Below are 20,221 nucleotides of genomic sequence, written 5' to 3' on the forward strand. Positions count from 1 at the left end.
ATATTCCAAGTCTATTTGAATTTACTATCCTGACCTTCTGCAGTTATTCAGATGGTTCATCTAGATTGATGTCAATCTGATGTCCATCCAAAACTTATTTTTTGGTAGTGACAATCATATCACTTTCCTACTGTCTTATTAACCCATTGTGGACTTAGAAACCAAAATGTCAAACTATCCCTTTTTAAAGTTAGATCTAAATAATTGCCAATGAAAGGTTTCTGCATTTCTTCAATAGTTATTTTTGTTTCCGGACTAAACAAGCTAACGTATTAGAAAAAAAAACAGAACAACAAAGTGTTTTAATTCAGAAAAAGGTTTTATCTTCTTTGCGTTGTACCAGATTTTCTTTTGCCTGACAGTAAATGTTTGGGTTTAAGGTCAAACACATGCCTATCTGCCTCTCCTTTCTTGCCCAGGCGATTCATTTTCTTTTGAGAATTCTTCATGATAGTCTTAACTTTCTTCACCATCTATTTGAAACAAAAAACAATATTTAAAGGAGATTATTTCAATCTTCTCCTCTGCAAGAAACCTGAAACAAAATTCTATTTAAAGGTCTAGAAAATTATACAACATCAGGAAGGAGATACCAAAGCAAATGCCCAGCACAAACCACATTTAGAGACAGGGTTTTCAAGGTCACATGTAAGAAAAAAGTAACAATGTGGAAACAAATCTCCTTTCCAATATTTTTTTTTCAGTTAGAAATTCCTTTTGTAAGGAAAAACTCAGACAAGCATCCTATTCCCAAATACATTAAGACTGACTTAATTGGATCTTTGGGAACTTAAATATTTATAGACAGGATTTAAGTGTCAAGATATGTGAAGTTAATAAAGAATTCCATTTCAATTTAGAGTGCTTTCTTTCTCAGCTGCCTAAAAAAATACTAAATTCTGAGTATTACTAAGAGTGTTTGGAGAAAGACATTTTTAAACCATTTTGTATTATGGTTTATCTTTAATATGTTTTCATTTTTCAGTGTGTGCAAGGGATTAGATAAATCTTTATATCACGAAGAGCAGACATTCCCCCACTCCACAAAATATACACTGAAACAGGACCAGAGCAAAGTATCACTGAAGATCATTTGAAGCTTTGCTCACTTAATAGAATGTAGTTGAGGCTTTACTAACGACATCTGTAAATGTGACCATGCATGTGATTACAGCCGCTCCCCGAGTTGTGAACAGTTGAGTTACGACTGTTCGCACTTATAACCAAAGCTCCCATGGAGCGGTCATAAAGGCGGTCCCCGAGTTACGAACAGATCGAGTTATGGCAAGTGTTTGGTTCATAACTCGGGGAAAGGCTATACTGTAAAGTGTAGAAGCTTCAGGAGGTAGCTGAGTTAGTCTGTTACAGTAAAACAACAAATGGTCTGCTAGCACTTTATAGACTAACAAAACATGTAGATGGTATCATGAGCTTTTGTGGGCACAGCCCACTTCTTCAGATGACCGGCGTTATGAGTTTGGGATGCGTACACCCGAAATAAATAGGAGAGAGGAAGGGGAGGAAAGAAAAAGGGAGAGGAGTGGGAGACAGAGCATCAGTAAATATCTGAAGATTGGATAGTTAAACTGAATTAGATAAAAATCAAAGTCAATAGACGTATCCTTCCTTCACATGGGAGTCTATCTTTGACTTTGATTTTTATCTGCTTCGGCTTAACTATCCAATCTTCAGATACTTACTGATGCTCTGTCTCCCATCCCCCTCCTTTTTTCTTCCCTCCCCTTCCCCTCTTCTATTTATTTCGGGTGTACGCAACCCAAACTCATAACTCCAGTCATCTGAAGAAGTGAGCTGTGCCCACGACAGCTCATACCATCTACATGTTTTGTTAGTCTATAAAGTGCTACCAGACCATTTGTTGTTTTTTTCTGTAAAGTTTAGATCACTCAAATTAACTGAAACAAACCTTTGCATCTCGCAGACCAGAAAGATCACGTGGTGGCCGAGAAGAACTGCGACTGCGTGCTGCAGATTTAGGGGGTTCAGATTCTTCACGTTTACGTTTCCTAGTAACGCTCCTGGCTCTTCTTGTCTGGACTGCATAATGTGCCTGAAATTCACAACATGACTTAAGATTATTTGAGAGAAAACAGAAGTATTAGAGATGCTATAGTCTACTTCAGATACAATATTAAAAAACATTCTAGTCAAAAGACAGCCTGTGGCTTGCTGTAGTCAGCTTAATGAGGAAGAACCGAGAGTGCTGTAAGTCCACTATTGATCGAAGTCCTCTGCTGTCTTTCAAAAATCCTTATGCAAAACAACACCAAAATATACTTAGTATCACTTATTCAACATTTTCATCCTGATTCCCTTAAAATAGTACTGTCTAGAGCTTTCTACACCCAAACTTTTGAGGAAGAGGATAACATTAACAAATATATACAAAATTCAGCTCACACAGGTAACTCTACCAGTAGGCTTTTTTAAAAATAAGATAAAGCACAAAAAACTTTCAAAAATCATAAAGACCTTCATTACTCCACATGTCTTAGGCTCCTCCCCTTATAGAGTCTTAGTGAGATAGCAGGCCAATGGGAAACATCACTACTAAATAAATCTGGATTCTGGGCTCTACAGACAATTAGTAAGATTAAGATTTATGACCAAATAAAGATAGTAACTGGTTAATGCATTACAAAGGCAATTTCCCCCTCTCTTGATGTCCATGTTTCCACATCAGCTGCTGTGAATGAACCACTTCCACCCTCAGCTGATTGGGCTCATTTACACAACCATCTTCCTTTCTTTTGTTGTCCTTATATATATCCCTGCCTCTGTAAACTCCACTCCAATTCATCTGATGAAGTGGGTATTGCCTACAAAAGCTTATGCCCTGATACATCTGCTAGTCTCTAAGGTGCTGCAGGACTCCTCGTTGTTTATTCTAAAAATTGTTACTCTGATTCAGTGCCCCCAAAGTTAATTCTGGTAAGTTTAGCTCATTCTGGAGAACTGGAATCCCACCCAAATCAACATGAGGCATAAAACAATGGTGCCAATACAAGAAAATCATAAAACAATGGTGCCAATACAAGGCATAAAACAATGGTGCCAATACAAGGAAATAATTCTGAAAAAAAATGGTAAAGAAATCTTTTCAAACTAAATAGCATAACATAACTTAAATCTGGCTTAAGTGTTCTAGAAAGCAACAACAGGATATTTGCATGTCACACAAATGAATCGTCCTGTTAACTCGGTTTATCAACTGTAGATGTAACTGACATTTTAGGGGGATTTTCAAAGGCATCCAAAGGAGTTCAACACTCAACTCCAATGGGATTTTCAAATCCTCACTCTTCAGACATACATTTGTAATATTTGATTAGCAAAAGTCTTACTTCATCTTTACCAGCCATGTCAAGACCAAGACTGCTCATCTCCTTCTCTAGTACCTTCCGTTGGACCTAGCCAAAAATAATTAAGAGAATGCTTCTTTTAAAAAGGTGATTCCATGTTTTCTTAAACAAAATGTCTGTGTTTATATTATACTTACAAATACTATGTATTTGAACATATGCACAAACTTCAGAGTCATGTGAAAAAAATTTATCATGCACTTATCACTGCCAAAGATTGTTGTTTAAATCAACTTGTTACATAAATATTTCCTTCTCTTCTCAACATGCATAAAATCCCAATCTTTCACCATAATTACACACCCATAATTGGCAAAATTCTAACCTGGGCCAGTAAGAGTTTTTTTAAAATGGCACTCTTAGAACTTCTTTTTGGAAAGGGAAGGGGGCCCAGGAAAAGTGCTACATTGATCGGTAGCATCTTATAACTGAAATCTCACCTATGAATGAAATAATTTGCCATTTGCTTAGCACTGCAACGAACAAGATTATATTATTGAAGGTATTTTATACTTGCCTTTTTAGCCGTCCTAGGCATTTTTGGACCCTGAGTGTCTTTTTCCTTGGATTCCAGAATTTTTAGTTTCTTTTTTTCTCGAATCTGTTGGGCCAGTTGTCTGATTTCCATCATTTCCTCATCTTCGCTTTCTGGTTCACTATCATATTCTCCAGCAACTTGCCTCAGTTCTTCCTCTTTCTCTAACTCTTCCAGTTTCTTAAAATATGAAGAGATCAAATGAAGGTTGTTTGTATCACATTTCAAGACAAACGGCACTTGTATTTCCCCTCGATGACCCCATGAAAGGTCCCAACTCTTGGGCTTCCAGCTCCCCAGCCATTGCCTCTCACTCCCATATGATCAGGGTATCTCCAACCTGCACAGTCCCAATTAGCAGACTCAAGCTGTCTATGCTGCTTGCATTTTCCCCTGAGAGGGCTAACAATGTGACTGCCACAGTTTCAGTTACCACACAGTTTTTTTTAATGCAAGCTTATTGTATTGTTAAGGTAACAAAGCACTTCAGAGAAACCATTAAAAACAAAAGAACCTACATGCAAGCAAATAAGCTTGGTTCGTGAGAAAGGAACACAAGTTCTCTAATAAACCTTATTTAAAATCTTTTAATGAAGAACAGATCAACACTGATTCTGATGGCAAGACAAAATAAATCAGTCAGGGGCCACACTCAAGTAAGAAGCCAAAAAAACCCCACAGAAAAAGCCAAACCTTCACTGATGTGGCCCCCAACATTCCCATCACACACCAGAGCCTAGGGGGACCCAGGCTACTAAATGTTGTGTGTTCCAGTCCCACATGGAATGGTGGGAGGCTGGAGTGCCAATGTGGGCTCCCCAATGCTGGGAGGGAGCCCTGAGCCTCAGGGACCAAGATCCAGGCAAGCCGGGGGGGGGGGGGGGGGGAAGGGCGCTTAGGATCCCAACCCCTGGTGTAGTCAATACAATTTGCATCAACTACACGATTAATCGATAAAGGAAGGCGCTCTGTCCCAGCTCAAACCAAGTCCAGGAGCTACCCCAGCTGGAACTCAGCATTTTAAAATGCAGAACCACAGTGGGGGTAGGTTCCAAATCCAACTGTCTGCAGTGGCCCAGGCTTCCTGCAAACACATCAGGGGGGCAGGCGGCACCATAGGGTCAGTGCTGCCGGGGGGAGAGCACTCCCCTTGCTGCCTCTGATACAGAGGTGTGGGGGAGGGGAGAATGCAAGTAGTCAAATACACGTTTACATCCCTAATGCAGGCACATGAGAAGAGAAATAAACTGAAGTTTTATGGATCTGTTGATTCGTACCTCTTGAAGACAGAAACAAACTAAATGAAAACAGAAGAGAATATCCTCAACAGTGTAAAACAAATAGTGTAAAGCTCACCTTCATAATATCTGGATCAATATAATCAGCTATATTATGTCCTTCCCAGATCTCAGGTATCTTGTCATATTTTTCAGATGAATTCATTAGATCCCAGTATTCTAAAAAAAGTAGTTAAGCAAAAATTAATCAACACTTGTGAAATATTTTACAGAAAAATCTCCCATGACAGACAACATTTGCATCATAACAAAAAAATACAAACGTGACCCATAAATAATGAGCAATAACAACATAAGTGAAAAAGAACACACTAAATTATTCTCTCCACAAATCAATCGTTTTCCATTAGACAAAGATTATGTATCAGTTACGTCCAAGCAAAACAAAGGAAACAGAAGAGATAAGACATCAAGCCATTCATTCTGTTTCAGTAATTCTACAAACTGGAAGACACTCCAAATGATATCACAATACCAGGGAGAGCAGAAAGCCAATTTTACAAGTTTGGAATGAGAAAGTCTTGCAGAATTCCCTAAAACATCAGCAAGGACACTTAAGACAGAAATACTTGCAATAAGGTTTTCTGCTGTGAAACACAGAAAGATATAATTTCATCCCAATTTCACTTTTTAAAATACTAACACTGTGACTTGAGTAACACTTACTCTGAAGATCCAAAACATAATCATCTCCCATTTCCATTTCAAGATCTCTCTCCTGAAAAGACATATGTACAAATAAATATTCTGCTTATCAATGATTGCTTTAAAAAAATATCACTAATTATTCCTCAGTTCTAGGTTGTCAAATCTGCTCTGTAAGCTACTTACTCTCTTCTTCTTAGGTGCATCTACTTCCATGCGTTTTTTACGTGTTATTGCTCCCTCGGGAATGAAAGGAGGCCTTTCCTGAAAATAATACAATAAACATGATCACAAACACAAAAGCTAAACTTTTAAAATACACACAGACACACGCGCGTGCAAATTCAAAATGTTCTGTGAAGCAAATAAAACATTGTTACTATATGTTTTTCCATAAGAAAAAGTTTTCAATTATCTTAACAAATAGAGACAGTCTGCTCATCTTTTTACAAAAAGCTATAATGCATTTCGTACAAAATATGCCTTGTGATGACTCATTTGGATGACTCATTCTATGTGCTGATCATTTTGTCCTGGTAAAATATGTCTGACAAAATTTAATATATATATAAAGGTTAGAAGATTAACACTGTATAAACATTACTCATATATATTACAAGTTTAGAAAAGACACAAACTGGTTCCTCAAAGTCAAAAGACAAATGGATGCCTCAGCCAGATGTTAATAAAATTAAATCGACTATACCTAGTTAAATGGCCATTCTTTGTCAAGAAAAATGGTGAGAAAGAAATTTACATCTTGGCAAAAAAAGAGTTGGAAATTCCATCCCAAAGAATTCCTGTCTTTTGAATCTCAGCAGAAGAGGACTCTCAAAGAGTAGGGAAAAGAAAAAAAAATGGGGAAAGAGAACATCCCAAATGATCTCCTCCTTCATCTCTACTCATGGCATCAATGCCATCTGAAGAACAAGGAAATTAACTCTGAACTGGGGGAGGAGGACTGGATGAAAGGAACCTAAATAGTAAGACTGAGAAGCATGTGGTGAGAAAACTTTTGCTTTGAATTCATTTAGCTTAAGATAGGAGTTAATTGGGATCTACCTTTTATTCCTCTGTAACCAATTATGACTTATGCCTCATTACTTGTAATCACTAAAAATCTATCTTTCTGTAGCTAACTCTTCTATTGTTTTATCTGAACCAGTACATATAATTTTCTACCAATGAAGTGATGAACTTTACATGAACTTGTATTGTCCAGGATGATGCTGGGCAGTACAAAATAAACATTTCTGGGGGAAAGTCTGGTACTGCCAGTTTGCGGGTGTTGCCCTAGTTAACGGGTGGCTGGGAACAATTTACATGCTGAAAGCTGGATGGGGACAAACGAGTGGTTTGTCTTACAGCAAAGCAGAATGTGAGAACTGAAGGGACACAGCTATCCATCAGTCCAGATTGTACCCTGTATTATGTCACACTGACTATGCCAGCACATGAAATGAGATCCTGAATTCCCAGGATTCCAGCAAAATGAATCTCAACATTGAAAATCCTTCTTTGCTAATTTAAAACTACGGAAAAATCTCAAAAATTGTAATAACCTACCTTGTTATCTCTCTTTGTTGGTACAGCTAAATGTAGACGGTTCAGCACTTCATTCACTTTATTACCTTTCATTTTGGTATCAACACGATGGGACAATAGTCTATCACAGGCCTAAAAATGTACAAAGTGGTGTTGATTGTCAGTGGAGGGAGAGAAGACATCCTAATAGAGTGATTTAATGCACTGGGTATTCACCAAAGGACACAGGTTCAAATCCCATGTAAATCACTGTTTTCCCCTCACCCCCCAAAATATTTGTATTGAGTTTAAAACAAATTCAAGCATGGTTAGATAACAATATTAATATTTCAGCTCTAACTAAATGGGAACCAGTTCTCCTACAATAAGACTCTACAAGAAATACAGAAAGATAAATCAGAACAGAGGCTTACAGAATAAATAAAAACCTCAGTGAAGTCTGTGTCTTAATGTACTCCAATAGTTTAAAGAAATTTGAAAATCATGCCAAGTATGTGTGATAAATTATAGTTAAGTATCTGGTTACCATATTTGTCCCATCTTGGATATGGAGTTTGAAAATAGTTTCCAATGTAACATGTGAGTAATGTCTGGTAACTATCCATAAATGGTTCCCAAAAAAACCAAACTGTCTTCAGATTTATTTCTAGGAATACACAAGACCTTTTCAAAACTAAGCTTTAGCTAGTCTGTCATTTCTAAAGAGAGTGTTATTTTAAGCACAGAACAATTCTTCTGCTTGCCCAAAGCACAATCATGGCCAAAATAATTATTATCTTGTTTTATATCCGTACTAACTAAAAAGACACGCTGATGGGGCAAGATTTCAAAGTAGGTAGAATTTCCTTGTGTATTATTTCTGTCTAGCTAGACACACACTAGTCTAAGAAATGACCAAACAGCATTTTTACAAGCATCTTTACAAGTTAGATTAATTTCTAAAGACAGTGGAGAAGCAATTCCAACAGGATTAAAGGCACTGCACCGAACTTCTGTAAATCTAACCAATGATTCCATATTTTTCAAACAGTGCCTCCTTAATCCATTTTAAATCAGGATGCAGGATTTCCATTGTAATGTGCATAGTGTCTTCTGCAATTTTAGATTTTGTGATGTACACTCTATTTTACTTCTACTGCACTATTAGAGACTGTGATAAGGCATGTAACTATCATCCGCATGGGATCCTCAGAAAAATGCAGTAGTTTTCAAAGCTGTTTCATTAACCATAACTCTATAATAAATAATTCAGAAGTAAAAATCCTGCTTGCTTGTGTCATCTCCATTTATTCACATCACTGAAAGCAACAAACAATTTTGCTCATCTGTCAGTATCTCACTAAGGACAGACCCAAAAACATCCACATTTGAATGTCATAGTTCCATGGCTCACGAAAGCTCATCATCTAATAAACCATCTTGTTAGTCTTTAAAGTGCTACATTGTCCTGCATTTTGCTTCAGCTACCCCAGACTAACACGGCAACATTTCTATCACTATAGTTCCTCAGATACACAGGAAAAGCTGCTATATCTGTCTCAAGCTAGAGCACCAGTCTGCTACTTTACTACAAGTTGGACCTCCCTGGTCCGGCACCCTTGTGACCTGAGCGGTCCCCAAACCATGGCGGGGACCAGGGGACATCACAGTTCCTCTGTGCTGTAGGCATCCTGGAGCCTGGGTTTCCCTCCCCGCTGCTGGCCCCATGCCGGGGCTGCCAGGGTCAGCCTCCCTGGGCTGGGATAATCCCCAGACCCTGATAACCTCTCTGACAGAGTTCCCTTCCAGGCCGGGGCTTTCCGCTGGCCCTGCTGCCACTGGGGCTCTGGGCCAGGGATTCCCTCTAGCTGCCTCTGGCTCCGATCTTGCCTGGGATCCCCCCAGCCACTGCTGGCCCTGCTTCCACCGGGAATGCCAGCTGGGTAGTCCCCACACCCGCTGCCAGCTCAGCTGTCGCCTGGGTTCTAGGACAGGACCGGGTATTCCTCTCAGCTGGTGCCAACCTTGCTGCCACTGGGGTTTCCGGCTAGGACTGGGGATTCCTTTCAGCCACAACAGTAGCTCCCTGGTCTGGGGATCCTCAGGGCTGAACTTACCCAACCACGGCAGGACCAGCCCCTGCCAGCCCAGCTGGGGCTTCCCCGCACTCGCAGGATTCCCAGCTGACTCATGCTCCTCGTCTCCAGGGCTCTCTTGTACAGCAACATCTATGGTCCTTCTTTCTGGACCACAGATGCTGCTGGACCTTGATTGGGGAGGTTCAATCTGTATTTATAAATCTAAAGGTAGATACCAATTTGGAGCAAGATTTGCATAAGTGAAAGAAAAAACTCACTTCTGTTTTAACTTTAATCACACCTTCTTCCGTTAGAGTGCTTGTCTCTACTACAGGAAATCCTTCTGCTTCTAAATATTCAAACATTTTCTGAAAAACAGCACACAAAAATGAAGATCAGTTTTCATCTTTTGCCAAGTCAAACTTCTAGCCTTATCTCAAAATAAATAATTTCTTCTATCTGTTCTGAGATTGAACAATTGTATTAACTGATGATCTCCTAAAGAGAAACTACAGTAATAAGTAACTAACAGAAAACACATACATTAGATGGATGTTCAGAACTTGTGAATATGAGGATAACCTGTATGCATATGAAAAAAGTATGTGCAGATACTGCTTCACCCATAACTCCCACTCATACAATCAAGACCATGTGCTCCACACCAGTACTCCGCTGTCTCTACGCAAACTGTCAGGTGAGATTCTTTCGTTTGTGTTATGCAAGAGTTCAGATCAGATGACTCTTCAGGCCTTACTAGCTATGAGATCAACAGGAGTTATGGGTGCTTTGCACTTGTGAAAAATCGGACGAATCACGCACATGTAAATACACAGAAAACATAGTAAGTATTCATGATTTTTTTGAAAACACAAATCAAGACCTAAAGACCCACTTACTCTTCATCAAGTTATTAAACTATCCAATTAACAAGTTATACAAAGGAGTTCACTGATGCACACTGTAAATTATTCCATGACAGATGTGTAGAAGGCTTTTGTAATTTGTGGAAAAAAAGGGCCTTCTAACCTGATTTTCTTCTGGAAGTTCAGAAATTCTTTTCACATCACACTTGTTCACTACAATAATAAGAGGCTAAAAGAAAGGAAGTAAAAAATATTATCAGCTTACTGTTTCACATTGTTAAAAGTCAGATTTGACTAATCTTGTAAATCAGATCTACCTTATTAGCAAATAGCGGCTTAATATTTTTGAAGAGTTCCAGCTGTTCCTCCAGACTATGCCCACACTGCTCAGACACATCCATTACATAAAGCACAGCAGCACGAAGATGTGCAAGCGCTGTAATAGCCTGCATCTCAATGGTATTCCTCTCTTCCAAAGGATGATCCAAAATACCAGGGGTATCTACCACCTAAAATTTAAATTAAGGTAAGAGTTAATTATGTTAATATTCTACTATATATTTGAGAGAGTTTGTGTGTGTGTCTGAGAGTCCATTTGTTCAAGAACTCTTCCTAAACGGATATGAGCTAGAAGCACCGAAATTGGTATGCAGCTTCCTCTTATCATAGCTTAGAGCAAGGTAAGGGTTTGGCTGTGCCAGGACAATAGGAATGTAACTGTTTCTCATAAAATGGAAAGGGAGGGGTCTGGCAGGAGGGACAGTTATAGGACAGAATGACCACAGCTGGAGATGGAGACTGGGACAGCTATAACCCAATTGGGCCAGCAGGGGTGACAATAAAAACTATTCATCTAACTTCCTTTCAGCTGTTAGATTGTGAATTCAATCCAAGTAAGAATATGAAAACTGAATAACCATGCCATTAGTATTAAAATAAGAGAATGAGTACTTAAATTTGTAGTCAGACAAAGAAAAAAAAAGGTTACCACAGTAATACAAGGAAAAGACTGCCTGTAGTTTATATGCATTTTTACTTGGACTGAATCAATGGGAGGGAGACCTGTCCGGATCTGATCCAGTCTGGAGATGAATCACTTTCTGTTATTACTGTGGAATTACTCAAGTGCCCTGTCCCTCCAAGGAACTGAAAAACCCCAGGATCTCGATTTTTAGAATAGCTTCTCACAGCTGACCTTACTCAGCACATTCTGTGAAGAGATCTTACACAGCAGTTCTCTAAATACAGTACATTAGAAACAGCCATCAGCAAGCAAAATGCTATTCTCAATAGCAGCAGGATTCCTGTTGGAAAACAGGGATAAGTTAGCAATAGCTCTTACCTGCCAGCGCAGATATCTATAATCCATGTGTCCCACAAAGAGGGATTTTGTTGTAAAGGCATAAGGCTGCACTTCCACATCTGCTCTTGTCACCTTGAAAACAAGAGAAAAAATCCCCAAATAAAGATTTTTTTTCCATTTACTAAGGCAACTTGTTTACCTGACAGCAGCATATCAATTATAATGCATTTCATCTGCTGTACCAAAATGGTTATTCTGAATAGTTTCTATAAAGATTAATACAACTTTTAATCTGAGCAAAAGTCTTCTCCAAACCAGTAAAGTTTGTGATGCACTAAACTGATTTAAAAATAAATCTGTTTTTCCATTTCCTTCTAGAGTCCTGAGATTCACACCAAATCCCTCAACTTGCAAGCTAATAGAGTCCCAATATTTCAAATTATTTAAACTTTGAAGTAATATACTTTACAAACACACAAACCTTATTTATAAAGCTCGATTTTCCAACATTTGGGTAACCACACAACAGAAGAGTCCGTGTATTGGGATCAATAGTTGGCAAACGGGACAAATGTTGGCGCACTAAAAGAAAGTTAAAACTTTACTGAATTACATGTGGGATAAAATAAAGTGTATATGTACTAGAACAGAAAGAAATATATCCTTCTTTATGGATGGAAAGCTTCTGATCTTATTCAGATACCACATTTATTTTAGACATTTTTTCATTAAGTTTCCATTTGCAAGTGGTTCATAAAGTATTAAAAATTAATAAAGCATGTTACAAGAACAAGTTGAATATATTATAGTTATAAGTACATCAGTAGAAGGTGCTTTAAATTGTTTAAAGTCTGTAACCATTAACCATTTATGAAAACATTTAACAACCCTGGATAATCTGTTTATAAATAGAACCTAAATATAAAGTGTGATTTTTGTAAATGTTATACTATAAATTAACACCCCATCCCTCCTGAATTAAATGTGACCAATAGGGGAAAAGCACTAGAGAGAATGTATAAAACTATTCTGCCTCTATTAAATTAGACAGAGGGAACTGATACAGATAAACAGATAAATGATGGCCTATATCATTTAGTCAAAGTAAATCAAATGCTAGGAAAAACATACTGTACAAAATGTAATTAAAGTAAATGCAATATTTAAGGTTATCAACTAAGGATGTAATATTGTAGTTGATTAACAGAGAACCGATAAGCAAAAGCTAATCTCTATAAAGATTAATAGAACTTTTAATCTGAGAGAAAGACTTCTCCACACCGGTAAAGTTTGTGATACACTAAATTGCCTTAATAAATGGGAAAAAATGCTATAGACTACACACATTTCCCCCCATGCCAGTAAATTTTTTTAGCAGGCTGGCCAGCAGCCCAGCTCAGTCCTGGCTCTTACCCAGATTAGGGACCTTACCTCCGCTGCTGCTCTGCATTTAAAGTATATTAGGAGCCAAGAAGGCAGGCAGCCTGGCTCAGTTCTGGCTTGCGCCGGATCTGAGAGCTCAGCCCCCGCCCTGGACAGGGGCTGCTGCTTACCCCACTCTGCTGCTTCTATATCACAGGCAGCAGTGCACGGAGACAGGCAGCTGGTCTGCGAAGGGAGCTGGTTTTTTAATTGACTCCCCTCGTGGACCAGCTCCCGCCTGGCACCCCGCACTACTGCCTCTGATACAGAACAGGTGAGTAACTGATAGGAATTCATGAGTTTAATTGACTATTTAATTAATCGATATCTAACATCCCTACTATCAACTAGAAATCAAGAGAGATAAGGTGAGTTAGGTATCTTTTATTGGACCATAATTTGTTTGTAAGACAGATAAGCTTTCAAGCTTACACAGAGCTCTCTTGAAGGTTTCGGAATGTATTAGAGATGTTAGTTTAATAATCACATAACCGCATCAAATTTTAGTGGTTACATGACTATTGGATACTCCCAAGGGCAGGGCCAGTAGCTAGTGCCCTGATACAGAGGCAGTAGCACAGAGCAGCGGCTGCGGCACCCAACGTCCCCACGGACAGGAGCTGCACCCAACACCCCACGGAGCAGCCTCCCCTGCTCCCCCACACACTGCTGTGTCTAATGGAGGCAGCAGGTTGGGGTAGGCTCTCAGGAGCCGGCTCCCCACGCATATGGCTACCACCTGATCCACACACCCCTGCTGATAGAGAGGCAGCAGCACAGTAGGGGTGGGGAGGAAGCTGCTCTGTGGGAGCCAATATGCGTGGGCAGCTGTCTTGGAAGCCAGCTTCCCGCATGTACTGGTTCCTGCCTGCCCCCCCACAACCTCCACGTTGCTGCCTGTCAGAGGCAGCCGCATGGGGCTGGAGTGAGGAGGTGGCCCACAGGATCCAAAGCCCATGGGAAGCAGCTTAAAAGCCAGCTCCTGCCTTCCCTTCCTTTGCTGCCTCTGACAAGGCAAGGGTGAGGGTGCATTTAGTCAATAGGATTAACCAATAAGCCCAGGCTTATCTGTTAATTATGTAGTTGACTACATGTTGACATTTCTAGAATATATTCAGACAGTCTCAGCAAAATAAGAGATGGAACAGTTTGTTTAGCATGCATAGTTAACGCATTTCAGGGGATTATCATGCTAAATGATCTGTTCAACTTTGCATTTAGCTATGACACGGCGTACCTATCCTAGACCTGAAGAAGAGCTCTAACTAAGCTCAAATGCTAGTCTCACTCACCAACAAAAGATACCACCTCATGCACCTTGTCTTTCTAATATCCTGGGATCAACAAGCCTACAACACTGCAAATAAGAAATCTAGTTAGTTTTGGAAACAAGAATACTTCAAGGTACTTCATCTTTCCAAGGCTCCTGCACCAATTATCTGTGGTAACTGTATTTTCCTTATTTTAAAAAATGTTTTCCCTCTCTTCTTGACACGCAAGAGAGTCAATATCTGAAATAGCAAAACTTAGATAGCCACAAAATGTGGACAATTTCAAAAAATAAATGAAAAAGAAAAAAAGATGGCTTTTCCTGAAACTTCTTTCATCAGTTAAAGTACCTTGAGGTGTTATTTATAACAATAATTGGTAAAAAGTCTTCAGGCATATGTCTGTAAATTCTCCTTTCAATATGCTTCATTTTACCATATTTGCAATACATACCTTGTTCCAAATATTCTAAACTTTGTTTCTGCCTTTTGATAATCGTACACATACGTCCCAGAGCTGCCCGTTTCAATTGTTTGCACCGATAAAGGGAATCGCCATATTTCATCAGACGCACATAATCTTTAGCAACACTATTGCAGGAGAAAAGAAAAGGTTAATCTGTTGTTATTACAAAAAAAAGCCACAGAAACATAAATTAAGGTATCTTACTTGTCAATCAGATTTTTGGCAATATTAATCTGTCCTAGGGCCAGCTTGTAATGATCTTTGTCATAGAGAACATTCATCAAATCTGCATAAAAGGGATGGATATCCTAAAAAAGCATAAAGTAAGTTAATCAAAACCTTTTTTCAATGTTTTCTTTTATGAATATAAAGACTTCTTACTACTGATTTCAACTTTTTCACAGAAACAAGAAACTAGTTGTACAGTTGATAAATACACAAGACCATGTGACATTCCCTAACAATTTGTTTATTCATAAATTTGAATGTTTTCCTCAATAACTTTGATTTCCTGCTTTGTATTTCCCAGAGCGTAAACTATAATTCTGCCTTTTTCTTTGTAAGAATTGTTTTTCTTAAAGAACAAAATTAAAGACAATATTGTATAGAGGAGCAGATTGCAAGCATATTGTGCGGTGTCAGCCTTTCTTTGAAAATACTTCCGCCATTGTGGGTATACACCAAAGTAAGTCCTCTCTTTCACAATGCTACCCTAAGTTCTCAAAGATTGATCTCTCTTTCTGCAGACAATTTTTCAAACATGCATAAACCCTTCAGAATGAGGAGTGTATCTTCTTCATATCAATTTTTTTAAGAGAGTCTACAACACATCCCTTCATTTCTATGTAAAAGAATCCGAGAGAATATTTTACCTAACTACATGCTTTATTTTTAGAAATTTTGCCTCATGGCATAGATACCAAACTAGTTAAGCAAATATGGAGGTACTTTAGAATTTTGTAATGGAGAATTACAAAGCCATTAGAAATAGTCAGTAAAAAACACACAAACTACGGTCCCTTTTCTGCATTACATACTGTCAGATCCATATGCATACTAGGCATATTAAAAAGAAGTGCCCGAGCTGGTGCTCCAGCCTCCCCGCCATCCTCCTGAAGAGCTGAAGCACACAAAATCTACTAGCCTTTCACTTAGAAATAGGAGGTCACAAGGTCCTGTAATGGGCTATATTTCTTTACCCATCATTCAACTGCAGTTTCTATAAATTTATCTAGAAGTTAGTACTCAAACTCTGATTCCTGGAAAAAGCACTGTGGAAGCTTTAATCACCAAAAGTAGTTAAGACTTTGTTGTTACCTCTCATCTAGAACACTTTTTCCTGGGAATTCACATCACCCTAAAATCCTACTGTAACACTAACTCAAAACTTTAGTCAAAAAGAAAGTGACACTTGAGTTTTCAATACCTCTTCCTACAGATACAAATTTTTCTTGCAAAGTCTCCTATGCAAGTAGCAAGTCACCCTGATTTTGCTTAGCCAACAAAACTTCACAAGATCACAATTTACGTCATAGCAATAAACAGGTGAATTTAAGGTACATTTTCTTTCACTTATCGTTTGCCAAAGTCACTTACATCTAATTTTGGGAAATCTGTTAAGATCTGGGTGAGCCTGTCATGGTAATTTTGCTGGGTGTATTTAACTTTTCTCATATAAAACTGTCGAATGCGGTGGATTTGATAATGCTTATGAATGACTGTTGGAGTCTTTCGCTGAGTCTTTGACAACGTTAGATCTATGAAGTCCTGCAGTTAAAGAAAAGTACATTTATCAGGAAAAAATGTGTTACTTATTGCTTAGTACACACATATTCTAATATTAAAATTATTCAGAAAACAGAGCAGTTAAGCCTTTTAAAAAGGACACCCATGCTGTTATTAAAAGAATCAGTACACAGTTCATTTATCAAATCAAACTTTTACCTACAATTAGGTTGATAAAAATTGCATGTTAAAAAGTGGGAAGTTTTTTGGCAAACATGTAAGTGCTGAAATTTTCAGAGGTTACACTTTTACACGCGGGAGGGGAGGTGGCTCTGCAGGAGCCGGTGTGCACCAGGAGCCACCTACCCCCTTCCCTCTTCTTGTGCTGCTGCTAGAGCAGTGGTCACCAACCAGTAGATCAGGATGTATTGGTAGATCTTGGAACCTTTGATGGGTGATCCTGACTGGTTTGGCCAGGAGGCTGTCAAGTGCCGGCACTTTGTCTGCCCCTTTCAGCTGCTCCTGCCCTCACCCCTGGGAGACTCCTGCTTGCTGTGCAGGGCAGGGGAGGGAGAAGAGGGGCGCTGATGTCAAGGTGCCCCCTCTCCCACCCTGTATCCTATCTCCAGAGAGCAGAGAAGGGGGCACAATAGGACTTGGGATGAGTTTGCTGGCTGCTTTTGGGAGTGGTGCAAGGCTAGGGTACGCGTTAGCCTTCCTTAGCCTCCTGCACCACCAGCCAGAATCCACCTGTGGTAAGCGGTGCCCAACTGGAGCCTACATTCCGAACCCCAACCCTGAACTCCTCCTGCACCCAGCCTGATAGAAGTGAGTGAGGATGGGGGAGGAAGGATGGAGTGAGCAGGGTGGGGCCTTGGAGAAGGGGCAGGAAGGAGGCAGGGCAAGGGTGTTTGGGTTTGAAGTAGATCCTGGATTGCACTTAAATTCAAAAAATGATCTCACACTTAAAAAGGTTGGAGACCCCCGTGCTAGAGACTCTCTGAGCTTACCAGCACCCGGCTCCCCCCATACTCACACTGCTGCCTCTGATACAAAGGCACCAGCATGAGAGCGAGCAGGCAGGCAGCTCTCCATAAGCACCAGGGCCTGTCTACTCATCCCCCGCCCAGTCCAGCCCATGCCACCACCCAGTGGTACAGACGCAGCAGGGGGTGTGGTTGGTTAACCTTCATAGTTACAAGTAAATCCTAAGAGCCTAGGCTCATTGGTTAACCATTTAACCATGTATTCTAACACATCCCTAATAAAAATAAAAACATATCCTCTTTATATCACTGTTGTGGAAGTTAAGAATTTTTCACACTGTGTAGGATAAATCAATTTTTTTGAGAAAAAATTCGATGGGAGCTTCAAAGGCATTAATAAAGAAAAGATAGATAACACGTCACATTAATTATAGATAAACAAGTCCTTCCATTTAAATTAAGTTCAGACCTCCAGTTTTATGCACCATCCACAAGTTTGTAAACAGACATTTTAATTCTTTCAACTATTTAAATATTAGAAACTATTTAAGAGGCAGCCTCCTTTTCCTACATTACTTCACAGTTCAGGGCACTGCTATAGGTCTAGTATCAGGGCTAGATCTCAACTGATGGGGTAGCAGTGAGGGGCTCAGTTTAAAAACTAAATCTGTAAAACTAATTCTCCGCTGGCTTGTCAAAGTACATCTACGCATCAGGGCTAAAGTCAAATTAAATAATGTAACTTGAGCTACATCCATTGGGTAGCTTAAGTCAAAATAGCTTAATTCAGGTTTTGGTGCTGTCTCCACAGCAGGAGGTCAAAGGACAAACACTCTTCCTTCAACTTCCCTTACTCCTGGTGAAATGAGGGTTTCCAGGAGCCGGGGTAAGAAGTCCTCCGGCTCGACATTATTTCAAAATAGAGGCTTGTAATGCAGACGTGCACTGTGTTATTCCAGAGTAACACTGCTGTGTAGACGCACCCTCAGTGTGCAAGTCTGGCGAGTACTAGATCATAATAAAAGGCTTCATTGCTCCCCCCCCCCCCCCCCCATGCGCTTCTGACTGAACATGAAATGCGGGGGGAGGGAGCCGTTTATTTGTTTTGTCCAGGACTCGCGGAACTGGCTCTGACCTCACCGCCTCGCGTTAGCTGCAGAGGTGCCGGTCACATACTCGCCGCCCAATTCCAACCCCCTCTCCGCGGGGCCGCTGCTGCCTGTCTGTGCCGGTCCCCTGGACCTCTCCCGCGTCCCAGCCGCGCTCCCCAGTGCACGCGGCCCGAGGCCGCAGCGAAGGTCCCGCGCGCTAGGGGCGGCGCGTCGCGCCTGGCACCCACGGGCCTGGCTTCAGCTCAACACGAGCTGCCATCGCCGCTCCCCGGCGGCCGTTAGGAGACACGGGGCGCGCGCCTCCCTCTCCCCGCCGCTACCACTGCGACGGCGCTGATGGGGGGGGAGGGGAGTGCGGAAGAAAAGCTTCACCTTGGCGGAGGGAACCACCATAATCTTCTTAAAGTTGTAGAGCGCCATGGTCGCCACCGCCACGCGTGTCTGTCAGCCGGGTCCGGAACAGCCCTGTGCAGTCTCGCGAGACTTTCGACGAGCTCTTCGGCCCGTGACAAGAGCGACGCTCTCGGCCCTGTGCTAGCCACGCACCTTGCTTACAGCGCCCCCTTTCGGTGGCGGACTGCGCTGCGGCGCCACCCTGCGGCCAGGAACGAAGCCCGCCCGAAAGGGGCCAGAGGCTGGGCGACAAAGCCGGGGAAGCAGAAAGCAGCAGCTGCACCTGGCCGGACCTGCTGGGCCGCAGCTGCTTCCACTCAGCGCCTGGCTCCACCGGTCCGCGCGGGACGGAACCCTTGGAAACCGCGCACACTAGCCCTGGCCCCGCTGCTGAGGTGCCCCGTTGCATGGGTCCGGTTTCAGCTGCCTGCCCCAGGCCAGCGCTGCTGGTCTCCGCCTGGCTGCACCTGCGCTTGGGTAAAGCCTGGAGCTGCCCCGAGATGTTTTAACCCTTGAGTCCCACTTTGCTGTTCTACCCTGCTCCCCCGCCAATGGATCAACCTCCTTGTGCAGCTGCTGTCCCCAGCACTGCCCACAGCCTTCCTGCCAGCGCCACCCGCAAAGGGGAAATAGCCTTTCCACGTGTACAGCTGAGGGGGGCATTAGCTGCATTTTTGGCCATAGCTGTAGTCAGCTGATTGTCTACTATGGCACTCAGATTACAGTTGTCCATAGTCATGCAGCTTTCTTTTCTTTTTGCCCTACACATGAGAGACAAGTGCTTAAGGATTAGGACATCCTGTTCCCTAGTGAGATTTGATGGTTTGTAGCAGACACCAGATAATGCCCACATCTTGTGCTTTGTCTGTTATAACATTGATCCATAAGTATTCAAGATCATTTACTTCTGACTTATCAGTGACTCAGAAAGAGATAATGCGATTTTTGACGTAGAGCACCATTCTTCCTCCTCTTTTGCCCACTTGATCCTTTCAGAAATAAGCTATAACCAATGATTTTTCATGTTCAAGTCATGTGAATCATCCCACAAGGTTTCAGTCGTTCTAGCTAGAATCAATTTATGCTTCTATTCTTGTCTGCCACCCAGACTCCTAGGACTGGTATATACACAACTAAATGATTTCTTCTTTTTCTGTCTTTTGGTTTCTTGATTATTGTTCTCACCTCCTCAGTTTTGTGTTAAATAAGTGCTCATT

General features: G+C 40.9%; 1 protein-coding gene across 2 annotated transcripts; it reads right to left on the bottom strand.

The window, feature by feature from the left end:
- Positions 1-298: 298 nt before the first annotated feature.
- Positions 299-19,324, bottom strand: GTPBP4 (GTP binding protein 4). 2 transcript variants are annotated; one of them, XM_006111893.5, is made up of 17 exons: positions 18,984-19,324; positions 16,385-16,555; positions 14,993-15,096; positions 14,777-14,913; positions 12,114-12,214; positions 11,672-11,764; positions 10,647-10,838; positions 10,493-10,558; positions 9,742-9,831; positions 7,428-7,538; positions 6,048-6,125; positions 5,883-5,934; positions 5,275-5,375; positions 3,901-4,098; positions 3,366-3,431; positions 1,928-2,071; positions 299-473 (listed from the first exon to the last, which is right to left on the bottom strand). In XM_006111893.5, exons 1-17 carry the CDS (start codon positions 19,029-19,031, stop codon positions 321-323), a joined length of 1,905 nt encoding a protein of 634 aa, XP_006111955.3. In that variant the 5' UTR covers positions 19,032-19,324; the 3' UTR covers positions 299-320. The 2 variants fall into 2 exon arrangements, with proteins under 2 accessions (XP_006111955.3, XP_075778828.2); XM_075922713.2 differs by lacking the exon at positions 18,984-19,324 and adding an exon at positions 18,635-18,892.
- Between the last annotated feature and the right edge of the window lie 897 nt (positions 19,325-20,221).

The sequence above is a fragment of the Pelodiscus sinensis genome, chromosome 2, assembly GCF_052426305.1.
Source record: "Pelodiscus sinensis isolate ZL-2025 chromosome 2, ASM5242630v1, whole genome shotgun sequence".
Lineage (NCBI taxonomy): Eukaryota > Metazoa > Chordata > Testudines > Trionychidae > Pelodiscus > Pelodiscus sinensis.